Source organism: Thalassophryne amazonica, chromosome 20, assembly GCF_902500255.1.
Source record: "Thalassophryne amazonica chromosome 20, fThaAma1.1, whole genome shotgun sequence".
Taxonomy (NCBI): Eukaryota; Metazoa; Chordata; class Actinopteri; order Batrachoidiformes; family Batrachoididae; genus Thalassophryne; species Thalassophryne amazonica.
The window spans coordinates 33,709,272-33,731,572 of NC_047122.1; the positions used below are offsets into that span (position 1 = coordinate 33,709,272).

Below are 22,301 nucleotides of genomic sequence, written 5' to 3' on the forward strand. Positions count from 1 at the left end.
ATGGAAAATACTGAATAGTATTAAGAAATAAACCCAAATCAAAGAATTACCCATCTTATTTTACTTGTAACAATAAAGATGAATATGACATGAACCAAGTAGTGAACAGTTTTAATAAATTTTTTTGTTAAGGTTGGGCCAGATTTAGCAGCTGACATTCCACATACTACATAGGAAAACCAGCAATTATTTGAGAGAAATCCATATACTATGTTTTTTGGCTCAGTTGATGAGAGAGAAATTATTATGATAGTCAGCACATGTAAAAGTAAAAAGTCAACTGATCATAATGATATACATATGGCTTTAGTAAAGCAGATAATTCCAGAAATTGTTAAACCATTAACATATATATTTAATAAATCATTTCAAACGGGAATTGTTCCAAATGGTATGAAAGTGGCAAAGGTGATACCTTTATTTAAATCTGGTGACAAACATCTTTTTACTAACTACAGCCCTGTGTCTATATTGTCACAATTCTCTAAGATACTGGAAAAACTTTACAATAACAGACTGGATAGATTTATTGAACTTCACAACTTCCTTGATGACAGTCAATATGGGTTCAGAGCGAAAAGGTCCACTGCTTTGGCTTTGTGCAATGCAATCGAAGAGATTAATAAACATGTGGACCAAAGGGAATTAGTAACAGGTCTATTTGTTGACGTAAAAAAGGCTTTTGATACAATCAATCATAACATATTATTTATAAAGTTGGAACTTTATGGGATTAGAGGAGTGGCTCTGAACTGGATTAAATGTTATTTGCAAAACTGGAAGCAGTTTGTTAAAATCGGGGACTGCAGTTCTACATATCTGGACATTGTTTGTGGTGTTCCCCAGGGTCTGTGCTGGGACCTAAATTATTTATTTTATATATTAATGATTTATGTAAAGTTTCCAATGTGTTTAAAGCAGTTCTCTTTGCTGATGACACAAACCTGTTTTGTTCTGGAGAGAATTTGCAGCAATTATTGTTTGATTTGAGAGTCAAAATGATAAAGTTGAAGAGTTGGTTTGACATGAACAAATTGTCATTAAATTGGTCAAAAACCAAAATGATGTTATTTGGAAATTATAAAATGGATGTACAAATACAGTTAAATATACTTGGGGTAAATCTAGATTGTGTCAAGGAAAATAAGTTTTCTAGGTGTGATTATTGATGATAAAATTAACTGGAAAGCTCATATTCAACATATTCAAAAGAAAGTTTCTAAAAGTATTGCAATACTGAATAAGGCAAAGTACATTTTAGATGGTAATTCACTACATACTTTGTATTGTACATTGACTGCACCTTATTTGACATACTGTGCAGAAGTTTGGGGTAATAACTACAAAACTACTCTACAATCATTATTTATCCTTCAAAAAAGCGCATTAACAATAACTCATAATTCAGGGTTTCGGGATCATACAATCCGTTATTTATTAAATCAAAGATATTAAAACTTTATGATATGATTACATATCATGACTGTTCAGCTGACGCATAAAGCAAGAAATACACAATTACCTCTCAGAATTCAAGAATATTTTACACAGAAGGAATGTATAATTTAAGGGGTACGTTTTATTTTAAAAATGCGGGCACTAGGATGACTAGGAGGTGCTTTTGTGTTTCCATTTGTGGCCCAAAAAAATGGAATAATTTACCAGAGAAACTTAAGCAATGTTCACCCCAATAGAGCACTTCGTTTTCAGACTGCAGGCTTACTTGTAGTTCCTAGGGTTTTTAAGAGTAGAATGGGAGGCAGAGCCTTCAGCTTTCAGGTTCCTCTCCTGTGGAACCAGCTCCCAATTCAGAACAGGGAGACAGACACCCTCTCTACTTTTAAGATTAGGCTTAAAACTTTCCTTTTTGCTAAAGCTTATAGTTAGGGCTGCATCAGGTGACCCTGATCCATCCCTTAGTTATGCTGCTATAGACTTAGACTGCTGAGGGGGTTCCCATGATGCACTGAGTGTTTCTTTCTCTTTTTGCTCTGTATGCACCACTCTGCATTTAATCATTAGTGATTGATCTCTGCTCTCTTCCACACCATGTCTTTTTCCTGATTCTCTCCCCTCAGCCCCAACCAGTCCCAGCTGAAGACTGCCCCTCCCTGAGCCTGGTTCCGCTGGAGGTTTCTTCCTGTTAAAAGGGAGTTTTTCCTTCCCACTGTCGCCAAGTGCTTGCTCACAGGGGGTCGTTTTGACCGTTGGGGTTTTTCTGTAATTATTGTATGGCTTTTGCCTTACAATATAAAGCACCTTGGGGCAACTGTTTGTTGTGATTTGGCGCTATATAAATAAAATTGAGTTGATGTCCAGATATTAACCGGTTCAAACATTTATACAAACAAATGGTATTTGGTAGATATGTATTAAATCAATAGGGTTGAGTTGTGTTATATGTAGAGGCTGTTGTACTGGAACCTTCTGTTTTTTTTTCTCTCTTTTTTTGTGTGAGTTGTCTGGAGAAATATTTGACTTCTTTTATCTGTAACTAGGTGCTGCTGTGTTCAGATTGTGTTGGGTATAAATGTTTATGTACAGGCATATATGCCTGATGATTTTATACAGGAGGGTAGGCGTGGATAAGCGTTGCTTCTGCCTACACCTTTAGGCACCATGTATTTGATTTATTTTCTTATATCTCTTTTTGTTTTGACTTTTCTGTTATGAGTGAATTCTGTTATGCTTGGGTGTCTAATAAATTATTATTATTATGATTTAAAAAAAAAATTATTTCTTGGAAATGAAAGTTGTTAAAGGTGAACAATGCACTCACAGGCTTGCCAAAGCGGCTTCAATATGACAAGGTTTTTAAATTTGCATTTTCAGTTCACACAACTATTTTATAAAATCCCAAATCAGAAAAAGTTGGGACGATATAGAAATAGTGCTCAAAAAAAAAAAAAAAAAAAAAAAATTATTATTACTATCATCATCATCATTTTAAAATAAAACAGTTCCAGTATCACTAGACTTCCAGAATAAAGTTTCTTTACCTGTGTTGTGGGACACTGGAAACCACTAGCAGCAGTTGCTAGAATGTTGACAGATGCAGCACATTTGAGAATGTCAAAGTAGAACAAGAATGGTCGATCTCTAACAAAAGGGAGAACAGATACATTTGATTTTGCACATCTAAAATGCATCATATCCAACAATGAGCAAAACTTCCAATGCAACACAGCGATGTGATCTTTATAGACATGATATGATTAAATATTTAATATAACTCGGTAGAGTTTGCAGTAAATCCAGATCAAGGAAGTATTCATATTCCTCAAAGCATCTCTCTGGACCTACAGAACTGGTCGATTCTGCAAACAAACACCACGTAGCCCGATTTGGTCACTGTGACTGCCTGTGGCTTGACCAGCAGCCTATTGAGATGTAGTTACAGAAAGTGGTGGTTTGTTCTGCCTGTGAAATCATTTAGCCTCAAAATGGTTTGAGATTGGCACAGAGTACCCATTCACCCCGCCACTGCGACATTCCACCAATGAGCATTACAAATGTCCTTATTGGATGTAATCATACCACTGCTAAAATCTGTGTAAAGATGTAAACCTGTATTTACTGTTCACCATACACTTATTTATGAATTAAGCTTCAAAATTTCTGACAACCAGAATGCATATCAGCAAACTGTAGACACTGCATTACTGTATGTACCAGAAGAACTTTCTTGGCCCAAACAGAAATGCTGTGAATATATAGGCAGATTTTTTACTGTTGCTTTGGAAGTTTTACGCTGTATGATATGTAAGGATGAAAACAATATGCCACTATCATACTTGTTTGGTCCAGTGCCACAGAACCATCCAGTTGAGTTTCGACCATAAAGGACATGTCTAGGATCTCCATAAACCCAAGCTAATACAAACAAAAAATTAAAACAGATAAAAACATAAAGCCAGTGGCATAAAAGTGACTAACTGAACAGTTAATCATACTCTTATGAACAATTAATCACTTACAGTACGTGGCAACCAGTACTGTATGAGTGCACACTTTCCCTTTCATGCACTGTAAACTATTACTCCACTTACCAGTTCATGAGGTAAGAGACCATTTCCTGGTAGGTAAGTACTCTTTCCATATACAGTGGGGTAACGAAGTATTTAGTCAGCCCCTGATTGTGCAAGTTCTCCTACTTAGAAAGAAGAGATGTCTAATTTTCAACATAGGTACACTTCAACTATGAGAGACAAAACGAGAAAAAAAAAAAATCCAGAAAAATCACATTGTAGGATTTTTAAAGAATTTAATTGTATGGTGGAAAATAAGGATTTGGTCACCCACAAACAAGCAAGATTTCTGGCTCTCACAGACCTGTAACTTCTTCTTTAAGAAGCTCTTCTGTCCTCCACCTGTTACCTGTATTAATGGCACCTGTTGGAACTCATTATCTGTATAAAAGACACCTATCCACAGCCTCAAACAGTCAGACTCCAAACTCAACCATGACCAAGACCAAAGAGCTGTCGAAGGACACCAGGAAGAAAACTGTAGATGTGCACCAGGCTGGGAAGAGTGAATCTACAATAGTCAAGCAGGTTGGTGTGAATAAATCAACTGTGGGAGCAATTGTAAGAAAATGGAAGACATACAAGACCACTGATAATCTCCCTCAATCTGGGATCACGTGGGGTCAAAATGATCAGGAGAATGGTGAACAATGAAAATTACAGACCTCTCTCATCTTTCTAAGTAGGAGAACTTGCACAATCAGGGACTGATTAAATACTTTTTTGCCCCACTGTATATATTTAGGACTTCAATGTTTTTAATATAAGAAAAACTCCAGATACTGTCTAGTGTGTCTCCCCAGAAAACCACAATTGTTAAGATCTCTGCCTTCAATGGACCGTCTCCACTCTAAGAAACTACTGATTATTTGTCGCTGACACAGATCAGGTACGTGCATTAGCCTTCAGAGCATAGATAAGAGTCAGAGAATCCAGATAAGAACAAGAGCTCTGCGCGTTGGCATGAGTTTGATGACAGGGCTATAAAGTTCCACTGACTGGATGTTTACAAGAATTCACTGCTCACAGGTCAAACAAAGCATAATTCTGTCAGTGGAAAAACCAGAAACCAATTTGTTTGTAGTTGTAGTTTAGTTGCTAAACATCAAATTACTGATGATTACTGTGAAAAGCATTACAGAGTGAACAATAGAAATGTCCAGGGTAAGTGTACCCATTAAGCCAACCAAAATCTAGGTTTTGCTATTTTTTCTATATATTGACATAATTTGCAAGTGACATCATTTGTTAAAAGGCAAGATTTACCTCTCATTTGAATATTTAGTAATTAGTTGATGTACAATTCAAAAGATGTAATTAAGAAATTTTAGGGAAAAAGTCAAAATTCTGGAATGGGCTTGATTGGTACCATGGTACCATTTAAGACCATGTGTGTTCCAAATAAGCCCATAACATCATTTATTGATAAAATAAACTTGTTTTATGCAATAAGTAATGCAGAAAAATATAATTAATGCAATATATTTTATTAAAGAAAATGAAATGAAAATGTTTAAAAATACCTTTTGAACAAATGACATACATGACAAAGTGCAGTACACAACACAGAATGAATTGGTTAATTTAGTTTCATTCATTCATCTTCTACCACTTAGTCCAATTAAGGGTCGCTGGGGGCTGGAGCCTATTCCAGCAGTCAGAGCATGAGGCGGGGTACACCCAGGACGCCAGTCTGTTGCAGGGTCATAAATAGACAAACACAGATACACCCACACACACACACCTACGGACAATTTAAAGATTCCAATCCACCTAACCCGCATGTCTTTGGATGTGGGAGGAAACCGGAGCACCTGGAGGAAACCCACGCAAACATGGGGAGAACATGCAAACTCCACACAGAAAGGCCACGGGAATTGAACCCATGACCTTCTCGCTGTGAGGCAACAGTGCTAACCACTAAGCAAGCTACTGTGCTGCCCTAATTTTCATTTCATTTAAAAATAAACAGTGATATATTCATGAGATAACAGTGAACGTCTTTAAAAAATTAAAATTTATATTTACATATTAAAATGGACATTTTATCTATCTATATGTCTCTCTATCTATCTAGTAAAGTAGATCAGTAATGAGACATATTGTTACTCCTGTTAAAGCATCATGTGCGAACTCTGGCTCAGACACACTATAGTTAAATATAAGCCTTTTGGTGAGGCAAAATTTTTACTGTGTGGCTGTGAGACAGTGGGGAAAAAAATAAAAAAGTTTCATTAGGGTCTGCGTTAGTCTTACCTAACACACCCACTGCAATGTAGCCAAGGATGACGACCAGAAACAGGATACAGCAGATGATGTCAGTGCAACCTCTGACACAGAAAAGAGATACTGTCATTAACACACCAAATCAATTAATAGACTGATTTGGTCTGACAAATGTGATCCACAGAACTCAACAAAAACAACTCTGGTGTGAGGCAAATGCTCTCAGATCAATACAGAATATCAGAAATCTTATGGCTATGCTGATGACTAGGGACTAAAGGAGCCAGAAACAAATGGTAAGAGTATAATAATGTATGTAACAGTGCAGATGAGACACATTCACCTTTTCTTGATGGGTCCCCTGAAGGTCGGGTCAAACTGAGCGGGTTCTCCTGGGAAAATTCAGTAAATTAATAGATCAGTTTAACGAGTGTCCTCATGATTAAATTAATCCAGCTCATTCATTAACCTTTAACATTTATAAACAACTTCCTTATTGGTTTACTGACATCAACATCAAGGACACTCAACCCACAATTTAACAGGAAAGTTTCTTCTGATAATCCCAATTTAGTGGCAACAAGAACCAGCATTCACTTTTAGGAATAAGTGTAACAACAAGTAAATAAGTGGATAAACACTTAAACACTGATGTGTAGGATTTCTGAATTATAAAGAATAAAGTCTTAGCAAACTGTTACAGCTTCAGTTAATGAATCATAGCAACTGAATGAGGAAAGATAAAGAGCCTTTTTGGCAAGCTGGATTCTCAGTCATCTTTATTGCTAAATATTACGGAAAAGAAATGCCTGTCATTTCCTGGAACACAAAGAAATATCACATCAAGGACAAAGTTTATAGACCATCTATAAACACACACACACACACACTTGGGATTTCCTTAAATCCCATAATTCTGTGTTTCTGCTAGTTCAAGAAAGTCACATGTTGCACTTCTATGACATACGTGACATGGGGTGTGGCCACAGCTCATCTCCATTTATGGCAGCAGCTGCAGAGCTATTCGTTTCTACTGAAATCCAAGCATCATAATGTCTGTTTATTTTTGAAACGTGTTGCAAAATTACAGCTCATTTGAATGAAGAGGACATATTTACCTCAGGGGAATTACATAACTACCACCCCAATTCCAATGAAGTTGGGACGTTGTGTAAAATGTAAATAAAAACAGAATACAATGATTTGCAAATCCTCTTCAACTTATATTCAATAGAATACATCACAAAGACAAGATATCTAATGTTCAAGCTGATAAACTTTATTGTTTTTGTGCAAATATTTGCTCATTTTGAAATGGATGCATGGAACATTTCAAAAAAGTTGGGACAGAGCAACAAAAGACTGGGAAAGATGATGAATGCTCAAAGAACACCTAACTGGAAACACGAGTGTCATGATTGGATATAAAAGGAGCATCCCAAAAGGTTCAGTCGTTCACAAGCAAAGATGGGGCAAGGATCACCACTTTGTGAACAACTGCATGAAAAAAAAAAATAGTCCAACAGTTTAAGAACAATGTTTCTCAATGTTCAATTGCAAGGAATTTAGGGTTTCCAGCATCTACAGTCCATAATATAGTCAGAAGATTCAGAGAATCTGGAGAACTTTCTACACGTAAGCGGCAAGGCCGAAAACCAAGATTGAATGCCCGTGACCTTCGATCCCTCAGGCGGCACTGCATTAAACACAGACATCATTGTGTAAAGGATCTTACTGCGTCGGCTCAGGAACACTTCAGAAAACCATTGTCAGTTAACACAGTTCGTCGCTATATCTACAAGTGCAAGTTAAAACTCTACCATGCAAAGTGAAAGCCATACATCAACAACATCCAGAAATGCCGCCGCCTTCTCTGGGCCCGAGCTCATTTGAAATGGACAGACACAAAGTGGAAAGTGTGCTGTGGTCTGATGAGTCCACATTTCAAATTGTTTTTGGAAATCATGGATAGTGTGTCCTCCGGACAAAAGAGGAAAAAGACCATCCAGATTGTTACCAGCGCAAAGTTCAAAAGCCAGCATCTGTGATGGTATGAGGGTGTGTTAGTGCCCATGGCAATGGCAACTTACACATCTGTGATGGCACCATCAAAAAGTACATCCAGGATTTGAAGCAACACATGCTGCCATCCAAGCAACATCTTTTTCAGGGACATCCCTGCTTATTTCAGCAAGACAATGCCAAGCCACATTCTGCACGTGTTTCAACAGCATGGCTTCAAAGTAAAAGAGTGTGGGTACTAGACTGGCCTGCCTGCAGTCCAGACCTGTCGCCCACTGAAGATGTGTGGAGCATTATGAAGCGCAAAATACGACAACGGAGACCCTGGACTGTTGAACAACTGAAATCTTGCATCAAGCAAGAATGGGAAAGAATTCCACCTACAGTGAGGAAAATAAGTATTTGAACACCCTGCGATTTTGCAGGTTCCCACTTAGAAATCATGGAGGGATCTAAAATTTTCATCTTAGGTGCATGTCCACTGTGAGAGACATAATCTAAAAAAAAAAAAAAAAAAAATCCGGAAATCACAATGTATGATTTTGTTTTTGTTTTTTTGTTTGTTTGTTTTTTTACAATTTATTTGTATGTTACTGCTGCAAATAAGTATTTGAAAACCTACCAACTAGCAAGAATTATGGCTCTCACAGACCTGTTAATTTTTCTTTAAGAAGCCCTCTTATTCTGCACTCTTTATCTGTATTAACTGCACCTGTTTGAACTTGTTACCTGTATAAAAGACACCTGTTCACACAATCAATCACACTCCAACCTGTCCACCATAGCCAAGACCAAAGAGTTGTCTAAGGACACCAGGGACAAAACTGAAGGCCTCCTTCGCCTGGTGTGTCGCTCTGCTTTTGCTGCGAAAATTCGCCCCGGTGCGTCATCAAATAGGAGGAGCTTCCATTCCGCTTGCCAGCTCTGGTTGTCAGTCAAGTTAACATGATGGACCTTGATCACACGGAGCGAGTTGTTGTGGAAAGCTGACAAACGTCATGAGATGTTCCCAATTCAGGGAGTATCATTATTTGCTGCAGGAGCTGCGTCTGGATGACAGCCGCTTTCAGCAGTCCTTCCGCCTCTGCAGGACCCAGTTTGAGGACCTCCTGTCCCGTTCATGCGCGCACTTGTAAACAGTAACAAAAAACTCTGCTGCTTGCTGTGGGGCTGCTCCTCGCTCTTCCCCCAAAAACTGTCATAATTGTGTTTAGAAACCAGTCACCATTTGTTTTATTATACATCTGTGTAGTTAATGAGTAAAATAATCTCCATGGACAATTCGCTCGCGCGCGCACGTGAGATAAAAAGAAAAAGAAACTCCGCTCCCGCTGCTCGCTCCAAAAACTTTGTCATAATTGTGAAATAAAGGACAAAAGAGACATAAGTCCTGCTCACAGGCTGCTACCAGATACAGGACATGTTCACATCTTCAGTCAAACTCCAGACATCTCCACGTCACTACATATTCAGTCCCTGATTGGTCATCGCGGCGTGACAAGACGAATAAGTTCAGATTTTTCAACTTGGGGAGGAGGGCAACGCGACGTGATGCGACGCAATAACATGCCACAAACGCGCCAATCGCTCAAAATCGCTTCACTCGCGTCCATCGCGTCGCACTGCGTGACTTGGCGCCAAAACGCGTCGTTCCATAGGGATTACATGGCAACCTGTCGCTCACATCGTGCCCGGTGTGAACGTGGCATTAGACTGCAGCAATCCAGAAAATAGAACATTGCAATAATCCAATCTAGAAGAGACAAATGCATGAATCAGAGTCTCAGCATCAGCCATAGACAGGATGTGACAAATCTTTGCTATATTTCGCAGACGGAAGAAAGCAGTCCTCGTAATATCTCTAATGTGGAGGTCAAAGGACAACGTAGGGTCAAAAATTACCCCAAGGTTCCTCACTTTCAGTATGATGTATGACACACAAACCTAGGCTAAGCGTTAGCTGGTTAAATTGATGCAGATGTCTCACTGGATCAAGAACCATCATTTCAGCCTTATCAGAGTTTAAAAGTCGGACGTGAGTAGACATCCAGCTTCCTAATCTACAGTACACAGTCTAAAACACATGGTGCCAGTGCATTTGGGGTGTATCCCAATGGGCACAAAGGTGTTGTACTTTGTCCTAATCTGTATCTGTCTGTCATAACCTAAAATTTCAGAGCTGAACATGTTTTACAGTTTTTACAGTTACAGAAATTTTGCAGACCCACTCACTCACTGACCTCTTTGCATGCCCTGCTAATCGTAGTGAAATGCACATTTAGTGTCTACTGGATCATATCATGAGCTGACTCTCTCAGTAACACGTGCTGTTTTTCGTAATAGCTCAGGTAAATTAGTTACCTTGTGTGGCCTGATGGTTAAGGGTGCAAATATGCAATCAGAGAGGAGGCACTGAGCTGAAATGAACAGCAGGGGCTGATTTGTATGTAATTTGGATTTTAAGTTTTAAAAGAGGAAGCCTCATGCCGTTTTGACTTATATAAATGGAAAAATAAGGTACTGTATACCTTGTTCAAAAACTATACCAGGTGAAGACATTCCATTAGAAGCCATTAAATCTCCTAAACTCAATTACTTCCAAAAATATTAAACTCAAAAACATCAAAAACTCCTCGCATATACCGAACAGAGCAGTCTGAACGCGCCCAATAACAGGTACGAAATGAATTTCAGCACTGACACTCGCCAATTCGAGAAATGCAGACACCATATTTCCGTGATTAAAATAATTATTGTAAAGATTTTTAATTAAAGATTAAAAAAAATTTTTTTAAACCGTGCACCTAAACGAGGCAGACCTTTAATCAAGTGCGGTGATTATTAACAAAATGCTGTTTGCTGCCTGGACTGTAATATGGTGTTAAGTTTCACACATGATGAATGAATGATGAAGATGATTTGTTGTCATTACACAAGTGCAACAAAATTATCTTCACACCCAGTTACCTCAGACAAAAATACAATTAATCCACAATTATTACTAGTTAAATGTAATAATGGAACATAGAATTAAAGCAACCACACATATACATTTGATTGTAGGTGTGTGCTAAACTTGAAACAGTCCATCATCTGAATTGAGGCAAAGTGCGTGTAGGCTGCAGCAGAAATACAGCACAGCCGAGCTGGGGGTGGGGGGTGGGGGTGGTAGTGGGAGTAGCTGCAGCAGTAGCTGCAGCAGTAGCTGCAGGTGCGGCACAAAGGGGGAAGGAGGAGTGGCAAGCACGGAGGCCGAGGTGGGGGTGGGGAGCGTGCATTCATGTGTGCAGGTGGTTCATATCAGTCTCTGTCCGTGTATGCGTAGAGTCTGAAGTGGCCTTGACGACAACCGCAGCCTCCGTGTGTGTGTAGAGTCTGTTGGGAAGGGCAGATGAGAAGGGGAGCCGTGTGTGTCACCGGGGCTGTTGAAATCTTCCAAAGGAAAAACAAGCAGGGCATTTTGACCTTCGGTAGCTGATAAGGCTGCCGTGTTTGGGTTAGGCAGAGAAGCACAGAGCCAAATGCGGCTTCTCTTAACTGTCCAGATCCAATTGTTTAAATGAATATTCACTGGTCTCCAACATCAATGCCTTTGCAGGGCAGACAGTTGCTCTGAGATAAATTCCAACTTGCGTTTCAGTTCAAGAGTCAACGCAGTCTGAGACTGTACAGCCTTGCCAACCTCGATAATCATGACGGACAGATGTGGGGTTGTGGTTTTGGTGGCAGTAGTCTTGTCGATATTCCAGTAGATCAAGGCAGCACATAATCCTAACAGCAGAAGCCCAACTACCATAAAGACAAATAAGAATAAATCCTCAACGTCTTCCACAGACAGTGGTGCCAAGCACGCCACGCGCCACTCCTTCCAGGTGTCGAGAGCATAGCCCGTGGGATAGGTTTCTTCTGGGTACACAGGGTCCCCCAGCCCTGATTTCCTTCTTGAAAAGATGGTGTCAATAGCACTGAGAAACCAGCTAATCAATTCCATGGTTATTCCAAATGCAGTTCGAAGAATTCACAGTCTGGTGAAGTCGGGACTTTGAAGGTTGGAGACAGAGACCACAGGGAAAGGAGAGAGGAGAAGATATGACCGTCCTCGCCTGAGTCCCAAGCTATGACATATCCCTGGGTGTGATAAACCAAAGACAACTGCTTTAGATCAGAGCCCTCTGTGGGGCTGAGAACCCTCCCCGTAGCCTGATGTGCACTGCAAAGGCTGTGGTTTGTCACTGTAACGTTTTCACTCCTTCCTCTCCCTTCATATTTTACATGTTTTTGCAGTGCACACACTGATTACATTTCGACCACGGATCAAACTTCACAACACAGTCAGAAAAGGACACTCAAATGCTCCGCAATTCATGTGGGGAAATTGTGAGTACCGTATTGTTGGTTTGGAGGTTGATGATTGTGTAAAGAAGTAGAGCTCATTGAGGGACAAATTAATCCAGAAAAAGCCACTGTTCCTCCTGTAAAGTGCATAAAGATGTGACGGACAACTTTTAAAAAGGACCATGCACACGTCAACGTCATTACATGGCCACAGAGTTGCAGAAGCAAAATCAGGCTTTAAGATTTTAAAGGTACCACTTCGCAGCTGACTTAGAAAAAAGAGTTACCCGACCAAATGTAACCTTTTTAATACACAAAATTCTGGTGGATATTTAAGGCAGGTATCTTTTTTTTTTCAGACAAAGTTTTGACCTGGTCATTAGATGAATCAGGCCCTGATTCAAGGTCAGGCTTTTAATCAAAGAAATATGTAAGCGTAATTGGTGCTGGGGATTCCCCGTACATCTAATCCATTATATATAACATGTTTCGATGATAACGGACAAAATTCACGTATCCACCTGAATCCATGATATGCGAGTTTTACTGTAACACAAAAAACACATTAAAAAGAGCACACAGAAAATAAAAACACTTGCATTTACTGTATTTTCTGAAAAGTCCAATCATTCTTCAACCTGATAACACCTGCAGGTTCACATGTGACATTTGCAAATGTAAATAAGGTTTCAGTAAAGAACAACTTCATTGGTTGTTCATGGCAGATATGCAATTCTCATCACTACTGAACAGTGTAATTTGGATGAACAAGGAGTGTGACAACACTGCAGGCAGCTTCTCACACACCTGATCATTGAATACAAATTTACACAGGCTGCAGTGAGTCTCTGGCTCTTCTGCCACATCATCACAAAAGCAGAATGGTAAATCATACAATATGAAATAAACAGTTTTAAAAAGCAGTGAATCCTGAGTTAAATTTTAGAGTAGGATTCCTAGTTGAATCTTCAGGGTCAACGGCCACACACTGAACATGTATTTTAGAAGTGGACATAAATGAATTTTCACAACAATAGTAGCGCACTGCAGCCGTTTGCCAAACCATCAGTTGTCAGACTGTTGACAGCGAGGCAGGAAGCAACATTCTCTCAAAGGAACCTGTTCACTGGCCGTTTGCAATGCAGTGAGAGTCAGGTTTCACCTCTGTGCTATGTCACTGCTGTTTGTTTAGTGTAAATACAGACATAGAAAATGACACACTGTGACCAACACGCATGAAAGACTAGCTTTTATACTCTCATAAACACTCGGACCCCAGACACACAAACTACAGGAACTTTTTATAGCTCTGAAGCGTGATGCAAATATGTGCGTTTAGTTTTCTTTGCCAAGTTGAGTAATTTAGTGACACAAATGAAGCCATCAAATGAGGAAGCACAAGAGCTGCAAGGAACACTCACCTTAGCGGACACCGGGAGTCTAAGGTTAGCAATAAAGCTTCACAAGCAACTTGATAGACACGTCTGTCTTTATGTTAAATATTATGGTCCAGAATGGGAGGTTCACCTGTCCACATCTGTCAGAACCCATAATTTCAGAGCTGGAAATGCAGTGTTGCTTACAGAAATTTTGCAGGACAAAATACACCAGTAACTGAACATGCACTGTAAATTTTGCAGTATTTAGGAGGCGTTATGCTTAAGTTAATATCATACTGTACGATGCATTAATAAAACAAAACTATCTCCACTTGATGTCGGAAATTAATAATATTCCTTTGTGGACATCTTCGTAGTGTGCACTGAAATTGACTACAACTATACAGTTTTCAATTTTACATTTTTTTTTCTCTTTTTTTCCTTTTTCATAGCAGGTATTATAAATGTAGAGTCAGAAGGACATTACGTTTTTGTATTCTAAAAGTAGCCATTCTTTAAGATTTGATCAACTGAACAAGATGTAGTGACACAGAAGAACAAGGAAAAAGAATGGATGTACAGCCCTCCTAAAGAAAAAAAAAGTAATTTATCAATCAAACATGAGACAAAACTAAGATATATAGTCACTGTTTAAGGGCTCCTTCCTGTCTTCCAGAGTAATTTTGGGCTGACTGCATTTTTCACTGGTTCAACATTAACATGCACAAGAATAATATGAAACCTGAAAAAAAGCCTTTAGTGCTCCAATCCAGTGACTAAAAATTAAACTGCTTTACTGGTGAGGGTAGGACAGGTTTGTGGATGATGCTGACTTCAAATTCCAAAGGTGGGGATTAAAGACAAAATGTTTAGAACCAATGAGCTGTGTACCAGAAGTGTGTGTATTATACACACACACACACACACACACACACACACACATATATATACACACACACACATATATATATATATATACACAAACGCAACACTTTTGGTTTTGCTCCCATTTTGTATGAGATGAACTCAAAGATCTAAAACTTTTTCCACATACACAATATCACCATTTCCCTCAAATATTGTTCGACGAGCATGCAGATGAGCTTCCATGAGACGGTTTCTGACAGTTTGTCCAGAAATTCTTTGGTTATGCAAACCGATTGTTTCAGCAGCTGTCTGAGTGGCTGGTCTCAGACGATCTTGGAGGTGAACATGCTGGATGTGGAGGTCCTGGGCTGGTGTGGTTACACGTGGTCTGCGGTTGTGAGGCTGGTTGGATGTACTGCCAAATTCTCTGAAATGCCTTTGGAGACGGCTTATGGTAGAGAAATGAACATTCAATACACGAGCAACAGCTCTGGTTGACATTCCTGCTGTCAGCATGCCAATTGCACGCTCCCTCAAATCTTGCGACATCTGTGGCATTGTGCTTTGTGAGAAAACTGCACCTTTCAGAGTGGCCTTTTATTGTGGGCAGTCTAAGGCACACCTGTGCACTAATCATGGTGTCTAATCAGCATCTTGATATGGCACACCTGTGAGGTGGGATGGATTATCTCAGCAAAGGAGAAGTGCTCACTATGACAGATTTAGACTGGTTTGTGAACAATATTTGAGGGAAATGGTGATATTATGTATGTGGAAAAAGTTTTAGATCTTTGAGTTCATCTCATACAAAATGGGAGCAAAAGCAAAAGTGTTGCGTTTATATTTTTGTTGAGTGTATATATATATATATATATATATATATATATATATATATATATATATATATATATATATATATATATATATATATATATATATATAGGCACCCAAAAACTGCCTCAAAAACTGAGTGACTAAGAAGGAGAAGAGTGAGGAAAGCCACCAAGCCACTCAAGCAGCCCAGAAGACAGAAATTGTGCATAATGCATGTTTTGCACTTTGTCTCCCCGGTTAAACAGCTTCATGATGAAGTGGTATAGAGGTATAGAGGAGGATTTTCTTAAAAGAAAACCTGAAAGTTCAGCTACAATTTGCCAGAAGATACAACTGCAATGCAAGCCTAGATTTGAAATTTTGGTGAAAGGAAATACCTTTGGCAGCATTTACAGCCTCAAGTCCTCTTGAATATGATGCCACAAACGCAACACTTTTGGTTTTGCTCCCATTTTGTATGAGATGAACTCAAAGATCTAAAACTTTTTCCACATACACAATATCACCATTTCCCTCAAATATTGTTCACAAACCAGTCTAAATCTGTGATAGTGAGCACTTCTCCTTTGCTGAGATAATCCATCCCACCTCACAGGTGTGCCATATCAAGATGCTGATTAGACACCATGATTAGTGCACAGGTGTGCCTTAGACTGCCCACAATAAAAGGCCACTCTGAAAGGTGCAGTTTTGTTTTATTGGGGGGGGGATACCAGTCAGTATCTGGTGTGACCACCATTTGCCTCATGCAGTGCAACACATCTCCTTCACATAGAGTTGATCAGGTTGTCAATTGTGGCCTGTGCAATGTTGGTCCACTCCTCTTCAATGGCTGTGCGAAGTTGCTGGATACTGGCAGGAACTGGCACACGCTGTCGTATACGCCGGTCCAGAGCATCCCAAACATGCTCAATGGGTGACATGTCCGGTGAGTATGCTGGCCATGCAAGAACTGGGACATTTTCAGCTTCCAAGAATTGTGTACAGATCCTTGCAACATGGGGCCGTGCATTATCCTGCTGCAACATGAGGTGATGTTCTTGGATGTGTGGCACAACAATGGGCCTCAGGATCTCGTCACGGTATCTCTGTGCATTCAAAATGTCATCAATAAAATGCACCTGTGTTCTTCGTCCATAACAGGCGCCTGCCCATACCATAACCCCACCGCCACCATGGGCCACTCGATCCACAACATTGACATCAGAAAACCGCTCACCCACACGACGCCACACACGCTGTCTGCCATCTGCCCTGAACAGTATGAACCGGGATTCATCCGTGAAGAGAACACCTCTCCAACGTGCCAAACGCCAGCAAATGTGAGCATTTGCCCATTCAAGTCGGTTACGACGACGAACTGGAGTCAGGTCGAGACCCCGATGAGGACGACGAGCATGCAGATGAGCTTCCATGAGACGGTTTCTGACAGTTTGTCCAGAAATTCTTTGGTTATGCAAACCGATTGTTTCAGCAGCTGTCTGAGTGGCTGGTCTCAGACGATCTTGGAGGTGAACATGCTGGATGTGGAGGTCCTGGGCTGGTGTGGTTACACGTGGTCTGCGGTTGTGAGGCTGGTTGGATGTACTGCCAAATTCTCTGAAATGCCTTTGGAGACGGCTTATGGTAGAGAAATGAACATTCAATACACGAGCAACAGCTCTGGTTGACATTCCTGCTGTCAGCATGCCAATTGCACGCTCCCTCAAATCTTGCGACATCTGTGGCATTGTGCTTTGTGAGAAAACTGCACCTTTCAGAGTGGCCTTTTATTGTGGGCAGTCTAAGGCACACCTGTGCACTAATCATGGTGTCTAATCAGCATCTTGATATGGCACACCTGTGAGGTGGGATGGATTATCTCAGCAAAGGAGAAGTGCTCACTATGACAGATTTAGACTGGTTTGTGAACAATATTTGAGGGAAATGGTGATATTATGTATGTGGAAAAAGTTTTAGATCTTTGAGTTCATCTCATACAAAATGGGAGCAAAAGCAAAAGTGTTGCGTTTATATTTTTGTTGAGTGTATATATATATATATATATATATATATATAGGCACCCAAAAACTGCCTCAAAAACTGAGTGACTAAGAAGGAGAAGAGTGAGGAAAGCCACCAAGCCACTCAAGCAGCCCAGAAGACAGAAATTGTGCATAATGCATGTTTTGCACTTTGTCTCCCCGGTTAAACAGCTTCATGATGAAGTGGTATAGAGGAGGATTTTCTTAAAAAGAAAACCTGAAAGTTCAGCTACAATTTGCCAGAAGATACAACTGCAATGCAAGCCTAGATTTGAAATTTTGGTGAAAGGAAATACCTTTGGCAGCATTTACAGCCTCAAGTCCTCTTGAATATGATGCCACAAGCTTGGTGCACCTATCTTTGGGCTGTTTTGCCCATTCCTCTTTGCAGCACCTCTCAAGCTCCATCAGAATGGATGGGGAGCGTCGGTGCACAGCCATTTTCAGATCTCTCCAGATATATTCAATCAGATTCAGGTCTGGGCTCTGGCTGGGCTACTCAAGGACATTCACAGAGTTGTCCTGAAGCCATGCCTTTGATATCTTGGCTGTGTGCTTAGGGTCATTGTCCTGCTGAAAGATGAACCGTTGCCCCAGTCTGAGGTCAACAGCACTCTGGAGCAGGTTTTCATCCAGGATATCTCTGTACATCACTGCATTCATCTTTCCCTCAATCTGGACTAGTCTCCCAGTTCCTGCCACGAACAAACATCCCCACTGCATGATGCTGCCACCACCATGCTTCACTGGATGGATGGTGCCTGCTTCCTTCTAGACATGATGCCTGGTATTCACGCTAAAGAGTTCAATCTTTGTCTCATCAGACCAGAGTATTTTGTTTCTCATGGTCTGAGAGTCCTTTGGGTGCCTTTTGGCAAACTTCAGGCAGACTTCCATCTGCCTTTTACTAAGGAGTGGCTTCTGTCTGGCCACTCTGGCCTGATTGGTGGATTGCTGCAGAGATGGTTGTCCTTCTGGAAGGTTCTCCTCTCTCCACAGAGAAATGCTGAATCTCTGACAGAGTGACCATCCAGTTCTTGGTCACCACCCTGACTAACTTCTCCCTGATCGCTAAGTTTAAATGGGCAGCCAACTCTAGAAAGAGTCCTGGGGGATATGAACTTCTTCAATTTATGGATGATAGAGGCCACTGTGTTCACTGCAACCTTCAAAGCAGCAGAAATGTTTCTGTACCCTTCCCCAGATTTGTGCCTCAAGACAATCCTGTCTCAGAGGTCTACAGACAATTCCTTTGACTTCATGCTTGGTTTGTGCTCTGACATGCACTGCCAACTGTGAGACCTTATATGTAGACAGGTGTGTGCCACAGGACACAGGAATTTAACCCAGATGGACTCCAATTGAGCTGTAATAACATCTCAAGGATGATCAGTGGAAACAGAATGCACCCATGTTCAGTTTTGAGGTTCACGACAAAGGCTCTGAATAGTTACGTATATGTGATTTCTTAGTTTTTTATTTTTAATACATTTGCAAACATCTCAAAACATTTTTTCATATTGTCATTATGGGGTATTGTGTATACAAATTTGAGGAAAAAATTAATTTTATCCATTTTGAAATAAGGCTGTAACATAAAAAAAATGTGGAAAAAGTGCAGGGCAGTGAATACTTTCTGGGTGCACTGTATATATATAATTCCAATACAAAACCCTTCTGGCACAAGCACAACTTTGAATACACTTTCCGTTTAATGATCTGTGACTATCACATTTAACGTTGACCAGCTTCTAAAAAGTGAAATATTCCCCAGCATAGTCTCTTCATGTTTTGAACAGGCAAGAAATATGATTCAAATGTGTAACTGCTTTAAACAGGCAGAAAAACAAATATTACACAACTGTTAAGCAACAAACAGTCTGAATACTGTGGTTAAGAACTAGGAAGCATACTAAAAAGGGTATTCATGCTTCATTATTAATGCGAAAACAGAACTGTGACAATGCAAATTTCCTGATACAAACCATAATCTGAATATAAATAAAACATCAATTTTGGGGCAATAATTTTAAGTCATGCCATTACTCACAATCTGTCAAATTCAACATTTGTGGCAGCCTCTTTTATAACAATCTGTAGAGCTCCTACACAAGCCTCCTTTTGCCTGGGTCTCATCAACTATTTGGTGAGAAAACAAAACTCTATTTGCCTCCAAGGAGACACAGATTACTGGAGCTTTATAAACCTCCCACATGGTCAACAGACGTGCAACTCCACCAATATATCAAATAAAACAAGGATGCTTTAAACTAGATATGCAAGATTCAAACTATACTGATACTGCAACAACTTGTTAAAACTAAAGAGTAAGGCTGCAACCAACAGTTATTTTAGTCCCAGTAAGGCTGTTGATTATTAGCCTTTAAATGCTGTAAAATAGTGATAAAAAGCTCACTCATAAAGGCCAAGATGAGGTCTTCAAATATTTTAAGGCAGAGGAAAATCAGAGAAATTACAAAGCAAATAGGTGGGTAGTCAGAAAGTACATTCAGTCCCCAATGGCGTAATAATGGCTTACACTATTATTACTTATTCTAATCCAATTCCATTTTTTTTCACAAATCTGATCGGTTAATTGTTTGAGATTTCAGACCTTATAATATCGGGGTAACGGTGGCAAAATATTCGACCGTTTCACATTTGGATGTATTACTCCGCGTCGTGACCGATGTTCTGATGAGATGTCATTCCTGTCGACAGGCCAGCCCTCCACACAACTGCGCATGCACAATATTGTGGAACATGGAACTGTCGATTTATGCGATGAGACGCACAATTCAACATTAACACCAGCCACACGCACTGCTAACTGAGAGTGAGAGAAAGTTGCGTACCGCCGATATATATATATATATTCATTTTATAGTCTACTGTTGTTTTTTTACTCTGGATTGTCTGGGAGACAGTAACGGAATTTCAAATCTTAATATGTCTGTGTATGTATTTCAGAATTGACAAATAAAGCTGCCTTAACAGTAAATGACAGCCAAAACACTGGAGTTTAGGGGGAGGGCATAAAAAGTTTAAGCAACAGCTAGGTGACCAAATTCTCGCATTTAAATTGCCATAAGTTAATCTGGACAGAGAGCTCTTTGCAAAAAATAAAATAAATAATAAAATAAATAGACTATGAGCAAATTACAAGAATACAATCGCATTAAAATTAAATGTACTATAATTGAAAACTATCATTGTAAGTTTGCAGCATTATTGGTCAAGTGGCTACAATAAAATATGAAATGGACGAAATGGAGCCTGATAATTAAGAAATTGGGTAAAATATAAGGAAATGGAGCAGAGTGATCCAGACTGACTCCAAATATGATTAAATATGATTCAATTAAGTACTTTTGTTTAAATATTTTTAAGCGAAATGGGGACTGATAATAACAAAATGGTGGTAAAAACGTAGCGAAATGGAGCAGACTGACACCAAATATGATTCAATTAAGTACTTTAATTTTTTTAGTGAAATGGGGCCTGATAACAAAATGGGGGTAAAACGTAACAAAATGGAGCAGATTGACCCATTCACTGAAGTTTCACCCCTGAACACCAGATGGTGCACCTGCCCCTACTACATGCACTGAGCGCATCTTACAAAAACAAAAGCCAAACAATTCAAAAAAGTACTTATTTGGAGTCAGTCTGGTTCACTCTGCTCCATTTCATTACATTTTACCCCCATTTCGTATGGCCCGTGGTCAAGTGGTCAGTGCAGCTGCTTTCAAAACAGAAAGTCTTCTTTTTAAGATAGCTCGTGTCCATTCTCCAAGTAATATGGCATTGCGTCAGGAAGGGCATCTGCTGTAAAACATGTGCCAAATCAACATGCAGATCAGCTGTAGTGACACCAAGCATAAAGACAAAAGCTGAAAGAACTTAATAGGTTTCCAAGCCCACAATATAATTCTGAAAGCAGTCGTCTTTTAATCTACTTTGTCAAATGTCACGGTTGGCCAAAACAAAAGGGACTTCAGCCAATGTGGCCCACGAGCCCCAAATTAAACAGCCCTGGTGATACATTCACTGGAAGAAGAAAAAAAAAAATACCAGATCCTAAAATGAAATTACGAATTTAAGAGTCAGTATTGCACCATTCAAAAAAAAAAAAAAAAAAAAAAAAAAATTAGATTTTTTTTTTTTAAATCAAAGTTTAATCTCGCAATCAAATTAGACAGAAACACAAACATGTTTCATGGCGTCAAATCATCAGAATCATCTTTTCTTGTGAAGTTTGCAACAAGACGACACATTTAAGTAAACTTTCTACATTTTATTTCATTTTTTTAAACCAGTCGAAAATGGAGCCTGCCGTCAGCTGACGTTAACTCACCACACTCGGACTCCGAGTTCGTTTCCTGTTTTTTACCCATTTTCCGCCTGAGCGGCCACGTTCTTTGCTTTAAAAAGAAAAAAACCTATAGACACTTTAAATTATCTTTAAAAAAAACTTTGCCTAAAACATCCAGACTAAAAACCAAATAGCTCAAGTCGACTGGACGAGCTACTACTTAAATCTTTTCTTCCTGGCACTTGTTGCCAATGACGACACACGCGAGCGC

General features: G+C 39.6%; 1 protein-coding gene across 1 annotated transcript in view; it reads right to left on the minus strand.

The window, feature by feature from the left end:
* The window catches only part of slc44a4 (solute carrier family 44 member 4), a 39,679-nt gene extending 17,378 nt beyond the window's left edge, over positions 1 to 22,301 (minus strand). Inside the window, exons 1-5 of the mRNA XM_034160237.1 lie at positions 22,073 to 22,301; positions 6,598 to 6,646; positions 6,285 to 6,358; positions 3,795 to 3,873; positions 3,000 to 3,099 (exon numbers count right to left, since the gene is read on the minus strand). Of these exons, the coding sequence (XP_034016128.1) occupies positions 3,000 to 3,099; positions 3,795 to 3,873; positions 6,285 to 6,358; positions 6,598 to 6,646; positions 22,073 to 22,112 (342 nt within the window). The 5' untranslated portion in view covers positions 22,113 to 22,301. The remainder of the gene's footprint in view (positions 1 to 2,999; positions 3,100 to 3,794; positions 3,874 to 6,284; positions 6,359 to 6,597; positions 6,647 to 22,072) is intronic.